General features: G+C 37.0%; 2 protein-coding genes across 9 annotated transcripts in view; one reads left to right on the forward strand and one right to left on the reverse strand.

The window, feature by feature from the left end:
* The window catches only part of NLRC4 (NLR family CARD domain containing 4), a 152,353-nt gene extending 134,063 nt beyond the window's left edge, over positions 1 to 18,290 (forward strand). Inside the window, exon 9 of the mRNA XM_023736339.1 lies at positions 17,791 to 18,290. Within this exon, the coding sequence (XP_023592107.1) occupies positions 17,791 to 17,804 (14 nt within the window). The 3' untranslated portion in view covers positions 17,805 to 18,290. The remainder of the gene's footprint in view (positions 1 to 17,790) is intronic.
* LOC101347558 (zinc transporter 6) overlaps positions 2,247 to 22,349 on the reverse strand; it is a 213,198-nt gene continuing 193,095 nt past the window's right edge. For 4 of the 8 annotated variants that reach the window (XM_023736261.1, XM_023736257.1, XM_004369574.2 and 1 more), the window contains 6 exons: positions 20,599 to 20,647; positions 17,937 to 18,056; positions 15,777 to 15,879; positions 14,709 to 14,756; positions 13,296 to 13,364; positions 2,393 to 3,234 (listed from right to left, as the gene is read on the reverse strand). In XM_023736261.1, coding sequence (XP_023592029.1) covers positions 2,734 to 3,234; positions 13,296 to 13,364; positions 14,709 to 14,756; positions 15,777 to 15,879; positions 17,937 to 18,056; positions 20,599 to 20,647 — 890 coding nt within the window. In that variant the 3' untranslated portion in view covers positions 2,393 to 2,733. Of the gene's footprint in view, positions 3,235 to 13,295; positions 13,365 to 14,708; positions 14,757 to 15,776; positions 15,880 to 17,936; positions 18,057 to 20,598; positions 20,648 to 22,349 lie in introns of all 8 variants that reach the window. The other 4 variants (XM_023736252.1, XM_023736280.1, XM_023736249.1 and 1 more) reach the window with 3 other exon arrangements.

Here is a 22,349-nt window from a genome sequence, read left to right on the forward strand (position 1 = left end):
GTCTAAGAAAAATCTGTTTAACAGATTTTTAAGTCGAGGCAAAAAAACAAAAACCTAAATGTAGTTCACCTTCTATTCTCATGGCACTTCAAATTAATGGCTTGAGTGTAGGCAACACTTGGCCTGTATGTTGAAGCAGTTACTGCAAACAAAATCTGGGTACAATAATTTGTTAAGCAAGTGGCCATATATTCTGCAGAGTTAGTCATAAAATATTAGAGCTGATATTTTACAGATCAACTACTTCAATCCCCTCCCTAACTTTACAGATGAGCAAAAGCTCAGAGAAGTTAAATGACTTATCCTGGTTACAAAACTACTTACACAGTGGCAGAATCAGGATTGGAATCCAAATCTCTTGCCTCCTAGTCCAGTGTTTTTTCCATTACAGTACAGTGACTTCTCAAAACACGGCTAATCACAGTCCATGGAGCTTGCTCTCAATCATACACCATGGGCCAAGAATCTAATTCAAACTTCCTTATCTAGCTTCAGGTGACTCTGTGGCAAGATCTAATAGTAAGGCTGCTACCTACAGGTCTATGCTGGCACAGTCCTTTGTTTTCATATCCAGAAACTGGCCAAAGCTTGGCAAATAAGACTTATCTATACAATAATGCATTGGCTAATGTCACCTGCAGCAGTTGGCATTACTGAATTTCATCAAGTAGAGCCAGTTCCTTTAGAACCCACAGGCAACTCTGAGTACCCGTTTTCAAATAGTGTAGGTAGATATTAAAGCACCTTTGGTGGGACAGCTCCACAGGTGTTGCCTCTTTAATGGGTGTTGAGGACATAGGCATATGACCTCATACAGAACTGTTGTTAGAACCTGAACACTTTTAAAATCCCATGAGGATGCAGAAGACACGCATGCGGTGGTAGCCTATACCTCTTAATCATGACTCAGTATATGGCAGTTCTTCAGATTTCACGCATGACCCCAATTCACATTTAGTTGAGGTCAATGGAGGAAAAATCACCCCGTAGTAGTAGACCAATAATAGGTATAGTAATTATTGAAGAACACAAGACAAAGGACAAGAAACAAGTTGCCTTACTACATTTTACGAAGTTTCGTTTTCCTTAGCAGTCAGGTAGTGTGGGCTCTACTTCTTCAAAAGGTCAAATAAATGCCTGAACAGGGTTGCAGATGGCAAAGACAATGACTGACCACTCACCATGCAAAAGTTACTTTGGACATGGTCACTTATCACCACAAGATGACTGCAATTCTGCTTGTCAGAGGCAATTTCTTGGATGCTGGTAATTCCATTGTGAGGAAATAGGATTTGGAAGTACCGCTTATATTTAAAAGAGGATGAGTTGACTGAAGAAACTGTTGCAGATTTTACAAAAAAAAGTCTCTGGATAGCTGGCCAATAGCTGGGAAAGTCATACATCTCTAGAAGCACTGGATTCTAGGAAAGCTATACCCACTCTCAAAATCCTTTTTTCCAAACTGTAATAATAGAATTCATGATAAAATGAATAAACTTCATAGGTAATTTGTGACTGCTATTTGTTATATTTTTTTATAATGTAGATCGTGATGGAAAGTCCTTAAAATTTGCATTTAGAAAACAATAAACAGTATAATCTACATGATTCTCATATTTCCGGACAGTTAACAATTCACTGTTTTTGACAAAGCAAAACAAAAAAAAAGCTAGAAACTGCCTATTGCAGACCTAACAATACTGTATACTATAATCTAAGGTCCTTATGTTTTGGTAAACTTATATAAACTCAAAATTGTTTATGCAACTCTGAAAAGATATGGAATTCCATATATTTTGATAATACATTTTATACATTTTGCTAATAAAACTTTAAAAAGTCAAATAATAAAAATTACAAAAAAGATAAATTCCATCACTATGCCAGTATTCAGTTAAATGTTACAAAAACTGGTATTCTTTCATTGCACATCACCAGAGGATTTGGCATTCATTTAACCAAAATAAAACAATGAGAACCATGAACTATTTACAAACGGTATTAAAATTTTCTAATGAGAAAAAAAACCAAAACTCTGATATTAAAACTTTTGAAATTTGTTAGATATTAGAATGTGTTCTAAAATGTCTAATTAAAAAAAGGTTTGCTTTTACTTTGTAAGATATAACTCAGGAGGCCCTTAAGAAAAAACTCATAGCAACCCTACAGGATAGAGTAGAACTGCCCCATAGAGTTTCCAAGGCTATGAGAGCGAATCAACTCGACGGCAATGGGTTTGGTTTTCCTTTTTTTTTTTAAGAAAAAAGGTAGCAATAAAGTTTGAAAAGCCACAAAATTGGCTCTTACTTTCAGAATAGACTTTTTTCTCTGTCCTAAAATGTGCTACTTATTAAAGAGGCATGTTTATAAATTTCACTGAAGAAAATACTGTTCTATTAATTATGTGACAGGATCCACTCTATCATGTGGTTCTCTTAAAAAGCTAACATCCACACAGCAGGTCAACTACAAAACCACAGACAGCAAAACTGAAATTTAGAGAAACATGTTTTCTAAAGCAAACTTATTTAAAGCCTATTACATTTAGAAGGATCTCACTGTCCCAAATACATTTCACAAAAATATAGTTTCATAGGTTTCATGAAATGTGAATAAGATTACTATTCTCTAACACTTACAGTAAATGAGTAAATAATTGAACAGTCAATGCAAAGTTGGATAACAATAAATCAGAGGTCAAGGAGTCAAAATTCCTTATAAAAACAGAGTACACTAAGGTCTTGGTTGTCCAATTCTATTGTTAGTTCCATATCTACTTGGTGTATTTATAAGGTCAGTCCTGAATCCTTGGGTTGCTCCAATTCCTGGAACTCCAAGTCCTTGACTGAGTAAGCTGCTATAATGTGTGTATCCATGATTAAGACCCAAACCATAAGGCCTCGTTTGTGTGTTTAAAAGAATAACTGGGCTCACATTTTTTCCAGGGGTGTTAAATGAAAATTCTGGAGGTAGACTACTAGGTTTAGCTGGAGTTGATGTGACAGGATTCAAAACATCAGTACTCTTTAAAGGAGGCATTGGGATTACATGATGATCTGAAAAGTTTAGGACATTGGCTGCAACAGGCCCAGACAGTAAGGCAGGCCTAATCCAATCATCCTTGAAAATCTGAACAGTCAGAGTAGACACCAGAGTGTACAGCCTGTTGGTCACGTGAGCAAGAACCATTTGTTCATTTGCATCTCGTCGAATTCTTACATGTACTGATCCAGCCTAAAAGGGGCAAAATCATAAAAAAGACTGCTTAGAATTTTACTACGGAAAATTCCATTAGAAATGAACATTTTATTCATATTTTGGTTTTAACAGTACTTCACACTTCCTTTAAAACAAGAGAAAGCTTAACGTTTTCACATTTCTTAAAGACTACTTAGTAGTGATTATCAAGATAAAGAGTTAATGAAATATTCTGTGACTAAATAAAATGTGACTCTTTATTAAAAAAACACAATATTCACTGGTTGCCTACTAAGGGCTAAGCACTCTGAATAAGTATAAGAAAAAAGAGATTATAACATGCTGTTATAACACAAGGGAGAATATAAATGAAGTATATAAAAAATGCACTGGAAGGTCAGAAAAGGTAGGTATTAATTCCAATTGGGAAAGACTTTAGAGGAAGATGGCATTTGATCTAGGGTTGATAGTTAAATGGAATTTCAAAATGAGACAGGCATTCCAAACTGAAGGAACAATTAAAATGCATGTATTATTGCATGTTTGGGCAAGAGTAATAATACTAATATATAAAGAAGTACAAATATTTCAGCAGGCAAAAGGAAGAGGAAAGGAAGGAGAAAGAGAAAAGAAAGGAAGGAAGGAAATAAGGTTAAATAGTAAGACTAACAGTTGTTGTTGTTTGGTGCCGTCAAGTCGCTTCCAACTCATAGGGACCCTATGTACAACAGAATGAAACACTGCCCAGTACTGAAAAATCATGACGAGAGCTTTGGTTTTAACAGCAGCAGTATAACAGAAGTAAAATAATCAGATTTCAGAAAAAAGTGTAGGCAGGAAACGAGTGCCAACAGTGCAGGTTAGAAATGAGGGCTAAGCTAGGGCAAGAATAGTGGGGTCAGAGAGTGAGAGATGGATTCCTGATAATCCATGGGCAGAAGTGGGAGGACATGATGGCTACCTGGATTTAATGGATAAGGAATTTAGACTCATCAGAGATGATCTCAAGGTTTCTATCCTGAGTTACTAGAAGGACAGGGAGCACCAGACATTACAAGGATGGTGAGAAGAATGTTTATTAACTCGAAAAGATGCTTATACCATATAGTGTGTGTTTAAATTTTAAAAAAGTAGGTTCAGCAATGATCCTATTTTGGTTAAAACACACACACAGGGAAAAATATCAAGAATGGCAGCACTTATCTCTAGATAGTAAAATTATTAACGACTTTTATTGTCTTCTTTTTGACTGAGCTATAAGTTCTAATTTTTCTAACAATCAGGTACTATTTTTAAAATAATATTTAAACAAAAGTATACAGTTGTTTTTAGGTGCCCTCGAGTCAGTTCCAATTCATAGCGACCCTATGTACAAAACAACGAAACACTGCCCAGTCCTGCACCATCCTCATGATCGTTGTTATGCTTGCGCCCATAGTTTCAGCCACTGTGTCACTCCATCTCCTTGAGGATCTTCCGCTTTTTCACTTACCCTCTACTTTACCAAGCATGATGACCTTCTCGAGGGACTGACCCCTCCTGATAAAATGCCCAAAGTATATAAGACCTAAGTCTTGCCATCCTCGCTTCTAAGGAGCATTCTGGCTGTAGTTCTTCCAAGACAGATTTGTTTGTTCTTTTGGCAGTTCATGGTATATTCAATATTCTTTACCAACATCATAATTCAAAGGCCTCAATTCTTCGGTCTTCCTTATTCATTGCCCAGCTTTCGCATGCATATGAGGCGACTGAAAACACCATGGCTTGGGTCAAGTGCACCTTAGTCTTTAAAGTGACATCTTTGGTTTTTAACACTTTAAAGAGGTTTTTTGCAGCAGATATGCCCAATGCAATGTGTTGTCTGATTTCCTGACTGCTGCTTCTATGGGTGCTGATTATGGATCTAAGTAAAATGGAATCCCTGATGTCAATCTCTTCTCTGCTTATTATGATGTTGCTTATTGGTCCAGTTGTGGGGATTTTGTCTTCTTTATGTTGAGGTGTAATCCACACTGAAGGCTGAAGTAATTGATCTTCATCAGTAAGTGCTTCGGGTCCTCTTCGTTTTCAGCAAGCAAGGTTGTGTCATCTGCATAACACAAGTTGTTAATGAGTTTTCCTCCAATCCTGATGCTACATTCTTCATACAGTCCAGCTTCTCAGATTATCTGCTCAGCATACAGATTGAATAAGTATGGTGAAAGGATACAACCCTGACATACACCTTTCCTGACTTTAAACCGTGCAGTATCCCCTCGTTCTGTTCGAACGACTGCCTCTCGATCTATGTACAGGTTCCTCATGAGCACAATTAAGTGTTCTGGAATTCTCATTCTTTGCAATGTTATCCATAATTTGTTATGATCCACACAGTTAAATGCCTTTGCATAGTCAATAAAACACAGGTAGACATCTTTCTGGTATTCTCTGCTTTCAACCAGGATCCATCTGACATCAGCAACGATATCCCTCATTCCATGTCCTCCTCTGAAACCAGCTTGAATTTCTGGCAGTTTCCTGTCAATGTACTGCTGCAACTATTTTTGAATGCTCTTCAGCAAAATTTTACTTCCATGTGATATTAATGATATTTTTTGATAATTTCTTCATTTGCTTGGATCACCTTTGAAATAGGCAAAAATATGGATCTCTTCCAGTCGATTGGCCAGGTAGCTGTCTTCCAAATTTCTTGGCACAGAGGAGTACTCCCAGTGCTGCATCCATTTATTGAAACATCTCAACTGGTATTCGGTCAATTCCTGGAGCCTTGTTTTTTGCCAGTGCCTTCAGTGCAGCTTGGACTTCTTCCTTTGGTTCTTGATCATATGCTACCTCCTGAAATGACTGAGCATTGATCAGTTCTTTTTGGTACAGTGACCGTGTACTCCTTCCAACTTCTTTTGATGCCTACTCGTCATTCAGTATTTTGCCCACAGAATCTTTCAATATTGCAACAGGCTTGAATTTTCTCTTCAGTTCTTTCAGCTTGAGAAATGCCGAGCGTATTCTTCCCTTTTTGTTTTCTAACTCCAGGTGTTTGCAAATTTCATTATAATACTTTACTTTGTTTTCTTGAGCCACCCTTTGAAATCTTCTGTTCATTTCTTTTACTTCATCATTTCTTCCATTCACTTTAGCTATTCTATGTTCAAGAGCAAGTTTCAGAGTCTCTTCTGATATCCATTTTGGTCTTCTCTTTCTTTCCTGTCTTTTTAATGAACTCTTGCTTTCTTCCTTGATGTCATTCCACACTTCGTCTGGTCTTCGGTCATTAGTGTTCAATGCATCAAATCTGTCCCTGAGATGGTCCCTAAATTCAGGTGGGATATACTGAAGGTTGGACTTGTTTTAATTTTCTTCAGCTTCAACCTGAACTTGCACGTGTGCAACTGATGGTCTGTTCTGCAGTCAGCCCCTGGCCTTGTTCTGACTAATGATATTGAGCTTTTCCGTCATCTTTTTCCACAGATGTAGTCGATTTGATTCCTGTGTATTCCATTGGCAAGGTCCACGTGTACAGTCGCCGTTTATGTTGTTGAAAATAAGTATTTGTAACGAAGAAGTCGTTGGTTTGCAAATTCTATTATGTGATCTCCAGCATCATTTCTATCACAAAGGCCATATTTTCCAACTACTGATCCTTCTTCCTTCCCAACTTTCGTATCCCAATCACCAGTAACTACCAATGCATCCTGACTGCATGTTCAATCAATTTCATACTGCAGAAGTTGGTAAAAATCTTCAGTTTCTTCATTTTTGGCCTTAGTGGTTGGTGGGTAAATTTGAATATTAGTCGTATTAACTGGTCTTCCTTGTGGGCGTATGGATATTATCCTATCACTGACAGCGTTGTACTTCAGGATGGATGTTGAAATATTCTTTTTGATGATGAAGGCAATGCCATTCCTCTTTATTTTACCATTCCTGGCATAGTAGGCCATGATTGTCTGATTCAAAATGGCCATTTCATCTCACTAATGTATGATATCAATCTTTATGCATTTCATTTCATTTTTGACGGTTTCCAACTTTTCCTAGATTCACACTTCGTACATTCCACATTCCAATTATTAATGGATGTTTGCAGCTGTTTCTTCTCATTTTGAGTCACGCCACATCAGCAAATGAAGATCCCAAAAGCTTGACTCCATCCACGTCATTAAGGTCCACTCTGCTTTAAAGAGGCAGGCTTCTCCAGTCCTCTTTTGAGTGCCTTCCAATCTGGGGGGCTTATCTTCTGGCACTATATCAGACAATGGTCCGCTGCTACTCATAAGGTTTTCACCAGCTAATTCTTTTCAGAAGAAATATACAGTAGAGTATATAAAATTAAACAAAATAGCCAGCAGACATTCCATGTTGGTTTCTAAACTCAGAGTTTCAAAAGTAAAAAAATTACAACAAAGCATAGACTGCACCTATATTAGCCAAAAATATGTGTTACTTACAATGTGTCTGAATCTATGATTTGGAAGCTAAATATTGAGCAGTAATGAGAGAGCTATTGTCAATCGTGAGATAGAGAAAACATATTGCTTAAATTTGACTTCTAGTTTATTACTTTTAGGTAAGACAAGCCACGTCTAGAAATCAAGTTATCTTTGATTTCTCCCTGTTCTTTGTCACTGCCATCTCATAACTGTCATGATGCAAAACTATAAAAGATACTGTATCCCCTCTCAGTGTAATTCAGAAATCAAAGTAATTACAATACGTGGAAAGCTTATCTGAGTACAAGTTTGAACTAAGTCTCATATGATTATGGTGCATGCATTAATCTATGGCTTTTGTGACATCTATTTTTGGCAACTCAGAAGATTGTTTCATTAATTTCTTGGGTCTTAACTAGGTACTACATAGGTGCAGTTTCTAGATGTCCAAGTTCTGAGTAGCTGATTATATTCTGTGTTTATAAGGCACCCAGCTTAATAAACACTTCCCTATTGATTTATTAATATCATCAGTACAATTAGAAGAATGGTTAGAAATGACCTGCACTACTGGGGAAATGTAAATTGGTATAAGCAAGCATTCTGGAGGGCAATTTGGCAATCTGCATCAAAAGCCATAAAAAATGTGAGTATCTTCTGACTCACAAAAACTACTTCTAAAATTTAATCCTTTTTTCTGTAACCCTAAAACTGCTGTAAAAAAGAAAGTGTATTAAAGAATTAATCTTAAGGAATGACAGATATGTACAAAGATTAGTCTACAAAAATGTTCATCCCGGTCCTGTTTCTATAGGAAAATTGAAAACAAGCTAAATGTCCAGTAGGAGGCTGATTAAATAAATTATGGTATACTCACATAATGGAAAACTCTGGAGCCACTAAACATTATGTTGGGATTCTTGGAAGATGGCAGCAGAGGTGGCAATCTTTGACCCACTCAAACATCCTCATAAAAATAGAGAAACTAGGACAGCAAAACCAAAAACCTATCGGCAACAGCTACAAAAAACTAGGTAACACAGTGCTCCCCAGGAACCTCCAAATACAAGTTTTAAGTCCGCAAAGTATCAGTATCTGTGCAACAAGAAACAGGAGGAGGCAACAGAGTATCTGCCTGACCTGAAAACCCAAAGCAGCTAACAGGTACTTAATGGAAATCTAGGCCAGCAGTTGAAAGTAGGAGGGGGTTTGTACATTTCAATAGTGGGTAGTACAATGGGTGTGCAGTAAGGTCTGAGTCCTATGAGCTCTCAAAAGTAACCAGGCAAAGCTCCCTTCCAGGACAAAGCCCCATGCTAAGAAGAAACAACTAGGAACAGAATTCAAATTGAGCAGCACAGTCGAAACAAAGGACACAGAAGGTTCAGGTAAAAATGGGGGAAGAGGAAAAGACCCAGGAGAAAGAAGAAACTTCCACCTCACAGAAGCATCAAAAGAGTGAGCTCTAGAGCCAAGAATTCAGACACACTACCCTAAACCACTCCTTATTTTTCAAAAGCTCAGGAAAAATAATTTCACATAAAAATAAGCAACAGAAAAAGACTGACATCAAATCTCACACAAACTTATAAGAAAAAGAGAATATAGGATAGATAATAAAAGATCACCAGAAATATATGCCTACAAAACAGATGAGAACTGTAACCTACTTTGTCAACATAAGCCAGACATGAAATAAGAACCACATGGCAACCAATGTCACAAAACAGTATGTGTATTAACTGTTTAATGAGAAACTAATTTGCTCTGTAAACCTTCATCTAAAGTACAATAAAAAAAGAAATAAGAACCACATAAATCTGAATTAGAAAATCTCAGAAATGAGATGATAGAATGTAAAAAAAGAATTACAAATAAAAGAAAAATAGTTTAGCCTTCAGGAACCCAGGTGGCACAGTGGTTAAAGTGCTCAGCTGCCAACTGAAAGGTGAGCGGTTTGATCCCACCCAGCTGCTCCACGGGAGAAAGATGTGGCAGTCTGCTTCTGTAAAGATTTATAGCCTTGGAAACCCTACAGGGCAGTTCTACTCTGTCCTTTAGGGTTGATGTGAGTTGGAATCGACTCAACGGCGGTGGGTTTTTGGTATAACTGAAAAAAGCTTTTCTGAATGTTTTTTGAAAATTGCTTTTGAAACAACATATTGAAAGGGCACACTTTGTACCTGAAATAACTGACCCAGAATGACCAACACAAAAATACATTCTGGTAAAATTCCTGGACTTAAAAGAAAAAAATCCTTTCTCATCCAGGCAAAAAGATCAAGCCCCATATAAAGGGGGAAAAAAATCAGACTGTCATCAAGCTTTATCACAGAAAAACTTTATGCCAGAGATAAATGGAGAAATATATTTAAGAAACTCAAGGAAACAAAATGTCTGCTGAGGATTTTATATCCAGCCAAACTGATCATCATGTATAATGACCACAGAGTGTTTTCAACACTCAAGAATTTATGAAATATTGTTCCTGAGTCCTTCCTGAAGAATCTGCTAGGGAATGAGCTTTAGACATCCAAAATGACTAAGGAGACTGAAGATTCAGGGAAAGTGGAAGTGTGTGGTGAAATGAGTCCATTATGTGGTGTTTTGCCTTGGTTCTTTAGAAAAACAGCTCGAGAGATTTTTCCCTTAATCCTCAAGGAATTATCTTTGTCCTGGTTTTCTACCCCAGAGGGTTTGTTACATTTCCTGGGTAAACTGTAAACAACTTGGTTTGATACTTCTTGTCTGGCACTTTGATACTTTTTTGGTCTGCCCTATGACTGGTATGCATCCTGCAAGGGAATGGTCAATATACTATGCAAATGAAATGTCTGTAGCCTACTGTCTTAGGCTGAGTTCTCTAGAGAAGCAAAACCAGTTAAGTGTATAAATATATACACAGAGAGATTTATATCAAGGAAATGGCTCAGACGGTTGTAGAGGCTGGAACATCCCAAGCCTGTGGGTTAGACTTCTCCTGATTTCACATAGCTCCAGGGGTGGCAAACCCAAGATTGGCAGGTCTGACAGCAGGGCTCTTGCTCACAGGCTGTGAAGATGTGATGAATCCCAAGATCAGCAGGCAAGATTGCAGGTGAGCTGCTAGCTTAAGTCCCAAGAAACAGAGGTCAGATGAACAGGAGCCAGCTGCACGATCCAGACCGAGCAAAAGCCCACAAGTCTTGCCAGAATGTCTACTTATATTCAATGCAGGCCACATGCCCAAAGAAACTCCCTTTCAACTGACTGTGGAGGTGATCACATTACATCAAATCTCATCACGGAAGTGATCACAATATCATACAACTGCCAAACTACATCATAACTGCCAAACCACTGATGATCACAGTCTAGCCAAGTGGACACATAACCTTAACCATCACACCTACAATGCAGATGAGGTCTGTGGCCTACTGAGAGGGGATTAGTCAGTTCATGGCCCTGGTGGGAGAGCCATGCCTTGAAACTGACAAGGAGTTATAGATACAGGCAGCCAACTCCATAGAGATTTCAGAGACAGAAAGAAGCAGGAAGAGAAGCAGAAGGAAGAAAGGAGAGAGAAGCAGAGAGAGAGGAGGCAAGGAATCTCTTAAAAGAGCTGTAACATAGGTCAAGGGCTGTAACACTGAAGACAGTGAGAGGCCCAGAAGGGGCCCAGCGGCAGAACTGGCAGGGACAAGCCCAGAGGGGTTCAGCAGCTGAGCCAGCAGCAACAGGCCCAGAAGGGGCCTGTGGCAGAGTTGGCGTTGACAGATGGTAGAGCCAAGAAGAGCCTGTCCTGAGGGGGCTAAGAGGAGCCTTTCTTAAAGGGGCCAAGAGGAGCCTGTCTTGAGGGGGCCAAGAGGAGCCTGTCCTAAGGGGGCCGAGAGGAGCCTGTCCTCAGAAGGCAGAAAGGAACCTGTCCTCAGGGGGCTGAGAGGAGGCCTGCATGACCAAGAGGGGGTGTGCATGGCAGAGAGAAGGGCTTGCTTGTTTGCACAACTGAGACAGCTGTCCTGCACTTAAGAAGGGAGACTTTTGCCTACATGCTTCCTGATCCTAAGATGTAGCCTGTTGATCCTGATTCTGAGTTGTACCCTGTTCCTTAATAAACCACTTAACTGTTAAGTATGGTCTGTGAGTTCTGTGTGGCCACTGCAGCGGCTCACTGAACTCAGCAAAGAGTGCTGTTGGAGAAATGGCTGGTGTTAGAATTGGTAAAAAAGCTGGAGAGTGGAGGTATGTCTAACCTCCACATCATAGGAATCAGCTTTGGGCTGATGGTGATTCTCATCATTCTCTTTTGTCAATTTAGACAGGTTCTGATGCTACTACTATTACTACTACTGCCATTTCACAAGGTGAAACAGCCATTTTTCCACTAAGAGAGCATAGCATGTGCCTCTTATTTAGGAATTACAGTAACTATGGATTTGCCCAGTATTAAGACTATTAACAGTAGTTTGAAAGAAAAACAATCCCTCAATTTCACAGGTCACTGAATCCATCTACATTTTAAACTCTGTAGAACAGAAAGGGAAATCAAAGGCTATATGAAAAAAAAAATTTTTTTTATTGTACTTCAGGTGAAAGTTTACAGAATAGTTTCTCATTAAACAGTAGTACACATATTGTTTTATGACATTGGTTAACAACCCCATGACATGTCAAACCTCTCCCTTCTCGACATTTTTTTTTTTTTTTTTTGCTGAAAAGATACATAGCCAAAGATACACCATTTCAAAAATTTCTACATGCACAGTTCAGTGACATCGACTACGCTCTTCCAATTCTGCTGCTATTCTCACATTAGATGAAGGTTTACAGAACAAAATAGTTTCTCATTAAACAGTTAGTATACATGTTGCCCTATGACAATAGTTAACAACCTCACAACACATCAACACTGTCCTTACTCAATCTTGGGCTCCCTATGACCAGCTTTCCTGTCCCCTTCTGCCTTCTAGCCCTTGTCCCTGGACTGCTGTGCCTCATTAGTCCCATTGTTTTATGGGCTGTCCAATCCCCATCTGAACGGTGAACCTTGGAAGTGACTTCACCACAGAGCTAAAAGGGTGTCTGGGGGCCATATTCTTGGGGTTTCTCCAGTCTCCTGTAGGCCAGTAAATCTGGTCTTTTTTTTGTGTGTTAGAATTTCGTTCTACGTCCTTCTCCAGCTCTGTCCAGAACGCTCTGTTGTGATCCCGGTCAGAGCAGTCAGTGGTAGCCAGGCACCATCTAGCTGTACTGGACTCAGTCTGGTGGAGGCCTTGGTAGCTGTGGTCCATTAGTCCTTTGGGCTAATCTTTTCCTTGTATCCTGTTCTCTTCATTCTCCCTTGCTCCCGAAGGGATGAGACCAGTGGAGTATCTTAGATGGCTGCTCACAGGCTTTTAAAACCCCAGATGCTACTAACCAAGGTAGAATGTAGAACAGTGTCTTTATAAACTGTGTTACGCCAATTGAACTAGATGTTCCCCGAGACCATGGTCACCACAGTCCTCCACCCAGCAATTCAGTCCCTCAGGGAGTTTGGATGTGTCTATGGAGCTTCCATGACCTTTCCTTGTACAAGTTGTGCTGGCTTCCCCAGTATTATATGAAAATTTTAAAGAAATATTTTTAGTTTAAAAAATTAAAAACTATGTTTTAAATTATAACTAAAGTAATATGTAGAGAACATACCAATGAGCCAAAACCTAGGGTCCAAAAATGCTCATTTCGGACTTCCAAAACTCCATCCAAAGTAGATACCTAATAAAAAAACATAAAAATAGGTTATCAAGATTGCCTGTATTTTACATCCAACACAGTTCAGCCACCTTATGGACTTGTTCTAAGCCTAGGAATGCATACATGGCCAAATCCTGCAGGACACTAACTAGCCAAGAGAAATCTCAGACCACTCAAGACATCATTCCTGCTTATTCAATGCTGACCCAAAGGCCTGTTTTCCCAGTTTCCTGCTTGCCCTAATCCTTCTAGAATCAGGTCCTGACTGCTCAGTCTTAACCTCCCCACCACCACCACCACCACACCTTGCTCAAAAGTGTACAGTTCTTTTAACTTTACCAAAACAAACAAACAAACAAAATTGCCATCGAGTTGATTCCAACTCATAGCAACCCTAAAGGACAGAGCAGAACTGCCCCATAGGGTTTCCAAAGAGCAGCTGGTGGATTTGAACTGCCAATCTTTTGGTTAGCAGCTGAGCTTTTAACCACTGCATCACCAGGGCTCCACTTTATTAATATGGCATATATTTATATCTAGCGCTTGTGGTATCAGATTTTTTTTTTTGGTCTTCTTGATCATTTCTTTCTCTTAAATAAACCTCTGCACAACACAGGATGTTATTTGGATGTGGGCCAATAGGAAATTCCAAGACAGTGAGATAAATGGCATAATCCACTGGTACAGTGGCACAGGAAACATACCCAGGGTCAGGCTTCACTAGCTGAGACAAGTAGTCAGCTATATTGGTACAAGTGGTCTTTGTTATACCAATAACCAATAATTTAAAGCAGTCTCAACATTCAAAAAATTAAATTAGCTTATTCCCTCATTAGTTAGCAGGTAGAAATTTATAATAATAGAAAGTCTACAAGTGGTGAAACAATCAACATGTAAAAGTGGGTTTTGACTTTATTAAAATCTGAAGTTTGAATACAGAGTCATAAAAATCACAGCACTTATATAGCTGATAGGGTAGTCTTTAGACCAACACTTTGCACATTTATTTCAAGTGAATTTGGCTTCCAAACTGAGCAATTCCTCACAATTTTCTATTTTTGCCACTATATGATGGCTCCTACTGTGTAATTGGAGTCCTAGTGCCTCAGTGGTTAAGAGTTCAGCTGCTAATCAAAAGGCTGGCAGCTCGAACCCACCAGCCGCTCCTTGGAAACCCTATGGGGCAGTTCTACTCTGTTCTACAGGCTTGCTATGAGTCAGAATAGACGACGGCAACAGGTTTTGGCAACGGGTACTGCGTTATTATAAAAAACACAAAATACAGTAAAATACAGTAGTATTTACGTCTACTTTTCAAGTCCTTAATTACAAATTAAAATGATTTTATTTACCATTCTATCTTACCTCTCTGATAAGTTTATCCAACTGACCAATAACATGAGGTGGTGTTGTCTATGGAAAAATAAAATATAAATAAACTAGGGAGAAAAAAATCTTTTGCAACAGAGGTCTTGAAACAAAAATAATTGGGTTTTATCAATGTCACTGAATTGTGCATGTAGAAACTGTTGAACTGGTATATGTTTTGCTCTGTATATTCTCAACAACAAAATAAATAAAATTTTAAAAATAATAATAATTGGGTTTTATAACAGCCTTGGCTTTGACATGTGCCCTATCATGATTCAGGGAAGAGGGGTTTCAACTGGCTCTACTAGTGGTACTAGCATCAGGAATCAGCCCATTCTCATTTTTTAATAAGCTGCTCCAAAAGTACATAAGGCTGAAAGACCCAATCTACCAAACAACCAAAAATCTTAAAGAAATTATCAGAAAAGTAACATTTTGTACAGGACATAGCACTATACAACTATTATTGTTATTGCTTCTGGAGATGGTGCTACAGCCCTTAAGTTTTAGAAAAGGCATGAGGGTGAGACAGAAGGAAAAAAACAGTGATTATATATCCAACCCTGGGAAACTACTTTTCTACTCAGGTGCCTGTCTACATGTGTTCCTATTGCTTCAATAAGTAGTAATTTCTCATTTTTAATTTTAAGCTTGAAATTTAAAAGTCTCATTGATCCAATGACAGAAAATAAGAAAGCAATCATAACCACATTATACAACAGCAAAAGCACATTTATTGGGGGGAAAATAAATATCTAAGTAACATAAATAAGTAAATTTTTAAGTAACGTTGTCACTTGAAACATTATTAGAGGCAAATAATTTTAAAGTCATGATTTTGTCTTACAGTATAAAACAGGAGGATTTGTGCCTATTTTACAGGTCAACTAAATTTCTGGTTCTTACTATATACATTTCAGAGATTAGTTTTTAACTTCATTGCTAACAATGTCCTCCAGTAGCTAAAAACTTCACAATCTAATAGAAGAATATGAAAAATTTTATCATTTGGTAGGAGAACACAGCTAATACTAAGCATGCACATTGAAAGAAAAATCTTACCTGGAGTAATACTTTCCCACTGTACACACTCATAGGATACATAGTACCAAATGTCATCAGAGAAATGGCTATAGCAGAGGCAGTATCTACAGCAAAGTAATTACTAAAAGGAAAAAAACAATTCTAAATCGTAAATGTATGCCTCACTGGGAATCTTACAATTCAGTCTACTGAAAGTTAATTATCTAAAGCAACAGGCCAGCTTTATCACAATTGGCCACTACTGGTACAACAACAACAAAAAAAATAGTTTTCCCACCAAAGTTTAGAAAAAAAATAACAATTACGTTAATTAGTGTGAAGAGGGATGATGAAGGAAAAAACACTGTTAGCATTTCCCAACCATATATTTTTCAATCTCCTTGTAAACTAGGAAGTTTTCAAATATATCCAATGCTTCATTGAGACCGACAAATAAAAAACTTTAACTAGTAACTTCTGATGGAGAGAGATTAATGATTCTATCAATTTTCCTGTAAACAGTAACTCTCCAATAATTACTACCAAAATTTTTCAAAATTCCCCATGACCTTTACAACATAAGATTCTCCAGGAATTTGTTATAGGAACATTGTGGCCAAAGTGCAATATCTCATCCGTAGTTCAGACTGGGCTGAAGTCCTATTGACAAGACAGGACAAAAGGCCAATAATTGGAAGCTGATAATGCACTCTTTTTCACTTTTTCCTATATGCTGGGAATAGAAACATGAGTAAGACGTAGTCCTTGTCCTTGAAATAGCAGGAGATACACATGTAAAAACCATAATGAGTGAATTGGTATATGTTTTGCTGTGTATATTCTCAACAACAATAAAATCATATTAGCAAAAAAAAAAAAAAAAACCCATAATGAAGCACTTTGGTTACTAAAGTAAAAGTCTCTAGGGGTTACCATCCATGCACAATAAAAGTGAGTGACAAACATACTGGGGTAGGGATAATTGAAAAAGTCTACATATAAAAAGAGGAGGTAACATTTGAGCTGAGCATTCACAGATTAGCCAGATAATGGGAAGAAGATATTCCAGACAGTGAAAACAAGCATGTGCAAGGGCATGAAAAACTTGATAGAGCAAGAAAACTATAGTTAGTTACAGATGGAGAAAAGGCTATAGTGGCAAGGTTGGCAGCAGCTTAACTACACAAGACTAACAAATTTTTAATTTCTTTTAAATATGATTTGGGGATTTTGAAACAGGAAAATATTACGTCCAGACTTGCAATTCTGAATGACCACTTTAGCAAAATAGAAGATAACCAGTAATATGTAAGAGTGACAATTAGAAGACCAGAAGACTATTCTAATAGGCCAAGGAAATGATGATGAAGGCCTCAACAGAGACAACAACTAGAAGAATGGGAAAGAGGAGATAGATAAGTATGAAAGAAAGGTTAAATAAGACTTGGCAGCCGATTAGAGTTGGTCTGGATGAGTAGGATGAGCAGGGAGGAGGAAGGACAAATAGGTATTTAAGAATGGAAGTATTTAAGATGAGGACTACAAGAAAAAAGCAGATTCAGTGATTGGAGAAAACAGGTTCAGCTATGATAAAAATGAATTAAAGGCAGAAAGATAGGACTTTTTGGAATTCAATAGAGATCTAGGCTGGAAATACAGATTTGGGAATCACATACAGGTAGTAAATAAAAACAAATAATTGTATGCAATCTCCCAGGAGGATATGTAAAACAGGAAAAATAAAAATTAAGGACAGACTCTAGGAAAAACTAACATTCAAAGGATGGGTAGCAACAGAATCGTAAGTCATAAAATGTTCAGTTTACAGCAGCTGTAAAGTCTATCTCCTAAAAGTCTTTTTTTTAAATTACTTCACACCTACTTCCTCTTTTTCTCTCTCTCTCAGCAATAGCAGCTGTGGCTTAGATCTCTGTCTTAATGTCATCTCTGCTCCACTCAGGTCAGCAGTAGGAAATTTAAATAGTTTTTCCAGTATGCATTATAGACTGTAGTAAGAAATACTTATTGAATCCAAACTCCCTTAATTTTTCAGATGAAGACACTTGAGGACAAGATTTGACCAAAGTTACACACATTATCAGCAAAAACATTAAGCTGGATCCCTATCCTTCCCCCTATGCCCTTAAAAGACAGGCCCAGAAACTGTTAACACACTTAACAGTAATAAAAAGTACTTACTTAATTTCAATTAGCATGTATGTAATACAAAGAGCAAATGCTCCAGCAAGATCGATCAAAACAAACGGATTCATTCGAGGAAGGAAGATACTGCTAAGTCCTGGAATAATTCCACACAAGCTATGAAAAAAAAAAAGTATTCATTAGCAGAAGTCATGTAATACCATCTGTAAAAGATGACTTGTATTTTATTATTATATATCTTTTTAAGAAAGCAAAAGAGGATTTGGGAGCAAAATTTTTTCACTCGTAGAAATCTGTTTTATATCATCAATTAAAAAGTAAAGTGAGATTAAGAAACTGATCTGTAAAAAAAAAAAAAAAGAATCTGATCTGTGAGAGTCATGCAGTAACCTCAGCAATAAATAACTGAAGTTCCCACAAGAGATATATTTCTTCTGCATTCCTTTTTTCCTCTCAAAAGATGAATTTTATTGCATCTTTAAAATATCACCAATAGGTCTTAGAAATTATCTGGTCTCTTGTTTCTGTAGCTGGACAACTCTTAGATTTTATTCATCAGCCTGCTAAACTATTCATTTTTCAGAGACACAGACACTATCCAAAAATTTTCTGGTATCCATGTTTTTAATGGCCATGGTTGCTGAACTAAAACAACTCAATTTGCTATAAGTTCAATGTCATGTTCTTTAAAAATTAACTCATCTTTCTGGGCTTGAGATTCTGAGCAAACAACCCCTGGCCTCATCTGAACCGTATGAATGTATTTTCATACAAGATATTTTGGAGATACCAATGAAACAGAATTGAGAGTCCAGAAATAAACCCATACATCTACAGTCAACTGATTTTTGACAACAATGCTAAGTTCATACCATGGGGAACAAATAGTCTCTTTAACAAATGGTGCTGGGACAACTGGATCTCCACATGCAAAAGAAGGAAGCTGGACTCATATCTTACACCATATACAAAAATTAATTCAAAATGGATCAAGGACCTAAATGTAAGACATAAAACTCTTAGAAGAAAACAGAGAGGTATATCTTCGGGACATAGTTTTTAACAATGGATTCATAGATATGACACTAAAAGCGCAAGCAAGAAAAGACAAAAATAAATTGGACTTCATTAAAATTAAAAACTTTCTTCAACAAAGGACTTTAAGAACAAAGTGAAGAGACAACCTATATATCTCTAATAAAGGTTTAATATTCAAAATATATAAAGAACTCTTACAACTTAACAACAAAAAGACAAACAACCCAATTAAAAAAAGGTGCAACAGATTTGAACAGACATTTCACCAAAGAAGATATACAAATGGCCAACAAGCACATGAAAAGATGTTCAAGATAATTTGCCACTGGAGAGATGAAAATCAAAACCACAATGAGATATCACTTCATCCCCACCAGCATGGCTAAGATAAAAACAAACAAAAAACAGAAAACAACAAATGCTGACAAGCATGTGGAGAAACTGGAACCCTCATCCATTGCAGGTGGAAACGCAAACTGGTACAACTGCTGTGAAAAAGTCTGGTGGTTCCCCAAAAAGTTGAACATAGAAATGCCATATGACCCAACAGTTCTAAGAATGGAATATTATCCAGTCATAAAGAGAAATGAAGTCCTGATACAACATGGATGAACCTTGAAAACATTGTGCTGGGTGAAGTAAGTCAATCACAAAAGGGCAAATATTGTATGACCCCACTGACATGAAATATCTACAGCAGGCAAATGTATAGAGACCAAAGTTTATTAGCGGTCACCAGGAGGAACGGTAAGGAGGGAAAAAGGAGGAATCACTGTTTAGGAAGCATTGAGTATCTGTTTATGGTGATGGAAAACTTGGCAATGGATACTGGTAATGATTGCACAACATGGTTAATGTACATGTAAAAAATGTTGAACTGGCAAATGTCGTGTTATATAGGCAGTCCTCAACTTACAACGGGGTTCCCTTCCGGCGGCTCCATCGTAAGTTGGTTCTGATGTAAGCTGGAATATCTCATTTTTTTGTTTTAGTTTTCATTATTATTGCCTTTTATTATCAGTATTTTTATAAATCCAATCTTTATTTGTCTTTGGGGGTTGGCATAAGAATGATAATATCAGCAAATTACACATTGCAACACTGTATGTAGTCCGCATTACTAATGATAAGATGTACAAAAATAAAACTAAAAAAGTCATAGGTGTAGTTCATCATAACTTGAATACATCATAAGTCAGGGACTACCTGTATATATATATTTTTTAAAACATTACCAAAAAAAAAGAAATTTCGGAGATGCACACTCCTTAATAACAACATTTGATAAGGAAGTGAGTGTGCACAGACCTCATAACAGAAGCCCACTGTAACACCCTTGATCGTATTCTATACATGACTATATATAGTGCAAAATGTAGCCAATTCCTTTCTATTTCCCCACCATTTGTTACCCCAAAGCCTCTTCTTTTTCTTTCCAAGGAGAATGAGCTCTATATTGATATGACTGAAGTCCCTCGCAGGGTTCCTCTGGGGTACTTCACAATAACTGTAAGTCCCTTCACAGTGATGTCAACATTTTCTGGAATGTCAACAATCCGGTTGCTGAGAATAGTCTTCATTCTCAAAATAGATGTGGCAAAGAGAGCTCTTGTACATTCCTTTTAAATTATGCATATCAAGAAACCCCGTAACATCTTACCTTCGACTAAGATCCGCAACATGCTCTTGAAGCCAACTCGTACTAGCAGCTTTAAAAAGAAAATACTTATTTATATAGAGTAAACCACCATCAGAAATATCTGATTTCTTTAATTTTAAAATTAGTTTGGCAATGACTGTAAACATTATAAAAGGACATGATACTCCTAAAATCTAGAACTTTTTTCTCCTTTACGCCCTTAAGATACTAAGTCAGAAGCAGTTTCAACTACAATATACAGCTGATTTGAAGAAATCAATGAATTTACATATGCCACTGTTATTACTAACTCGAAGTTTTAAAGGCCCCTAATACTGGAAGGTAGAGCTTTCCAACCAGTACACTAAGAATGGGTTATAGGTATACCAATTATCGATTCCCTCAGCTCTAAAAAAGTCCGGTGGAGGCCTGAGGTACATCCAAAGATGCCTGCTAGTTACAGACCCTGGACAAGTACCCTTCAGACTCAAACATTTTGTTCTATTTACCTCACTGTGGTACAGAAATATTATTTTTTTTATGTGATGTCCTACACAAAAAAGAGCAGCAAAGAGCAGATTCTGAAACAAGAATACCTGGCTTCAAATCCCAGCTATGCCCTTAACTAGATATGTGATAAAAAATAATTTACTTCATACACTTGTGAGAATTAAATGGGTATTCTATGCAATTAGCAGAGTGCTTGACCTAGAGAAAGTACTCAAAAAAGGTTATCTTTTTTATTTTCCACTTAAATTATAACTAATGTAACAAATCTTGATGTTTCTGGGAATCTTAATTTCTAGCTAATGAAAATGTAAACTAGACAACCTTTTTGGAAATAAGTTTAGCAATATATATTAAGAGTCTTTAAAAAAGGCTGTGTTTCTTATCCAGTTTACAATTTCTTCTCTGGGAATTTACCCTAAAGAGATCATTAGAAATGTAAACAATAAATTTTATATAAAGAAGCTGTGTACAGTATTATTTACAAAAGGAAAAGTTGGAAACATGTAATAGACTCATATTTTAAAATATTCATATGATAGAATATTATGCAAGTATTCAAAAATCATTTATTCAAAGAGTATTTAATGAGAGGCAACAATGAAGACACATTAACTGAAAAAAGCCAGACATAAAGTTGCAAATACATACAGTACATAAAGGGATAGGATATGTGCATAGAACAAAAAGTGAAAGGAATAAAACAGAAATGTTTACAGATATTATATACATCTGGGTAGCGAGATTATCAGTATTCTTATTCTTGTATCTTTCTGATCTTTACAGAGAGATACTATTTCTAAATCTCTACTTTTAAAAAAATTTCTAGGGTGAGTATTATACTATTTTTATAATTTATAAAAGGGTTTTTAAAAAAAATTTGGTCATCTCAAATATCACTTTAATTTTCTAGTTCATCCAGTAATTCTAAAACTCTAACTCATACAAACATAACTCATACTTCAAAACACTCATGAAATTGTTCAAGCTTGAATGGGCATTTCAGAAAGCTTTTTTCTCCTGACTATCTAGTGTTCAAGTCAGTGAGACCTAGAAAAGACCCTCACTTATCTGTGCTTCTCTATGCTTCAAAGTATGGGTCTGTACACAGGTCCCACTTTTGTTTTCACCTCACTTCTGCATCAATTAGTGGTAAATCCTTTGTGGGTTAGTGGGATTCCAAAACACTGAAATTATTGAAAAATGCCAATAATTTAGATCACCGATGCGAAAAATCTGCTTGAATTTGGAAAAACTTGAAAATA

This window comes from Trichechus manatus, unplaced genomic scaffold, assembly GCF_000243295.1.
Source record: "Trichechus manatus latirostris isolate Lorelei unplaced genomic scaffold, TriManLat1.0 scaffold00005, whole genome shotgun sequence".
NCBI lineage: Eukaryota > Metazoa > Chordata > Mammalia > Sirenia > Trichechidae > Trichechus > Trichechus manatus.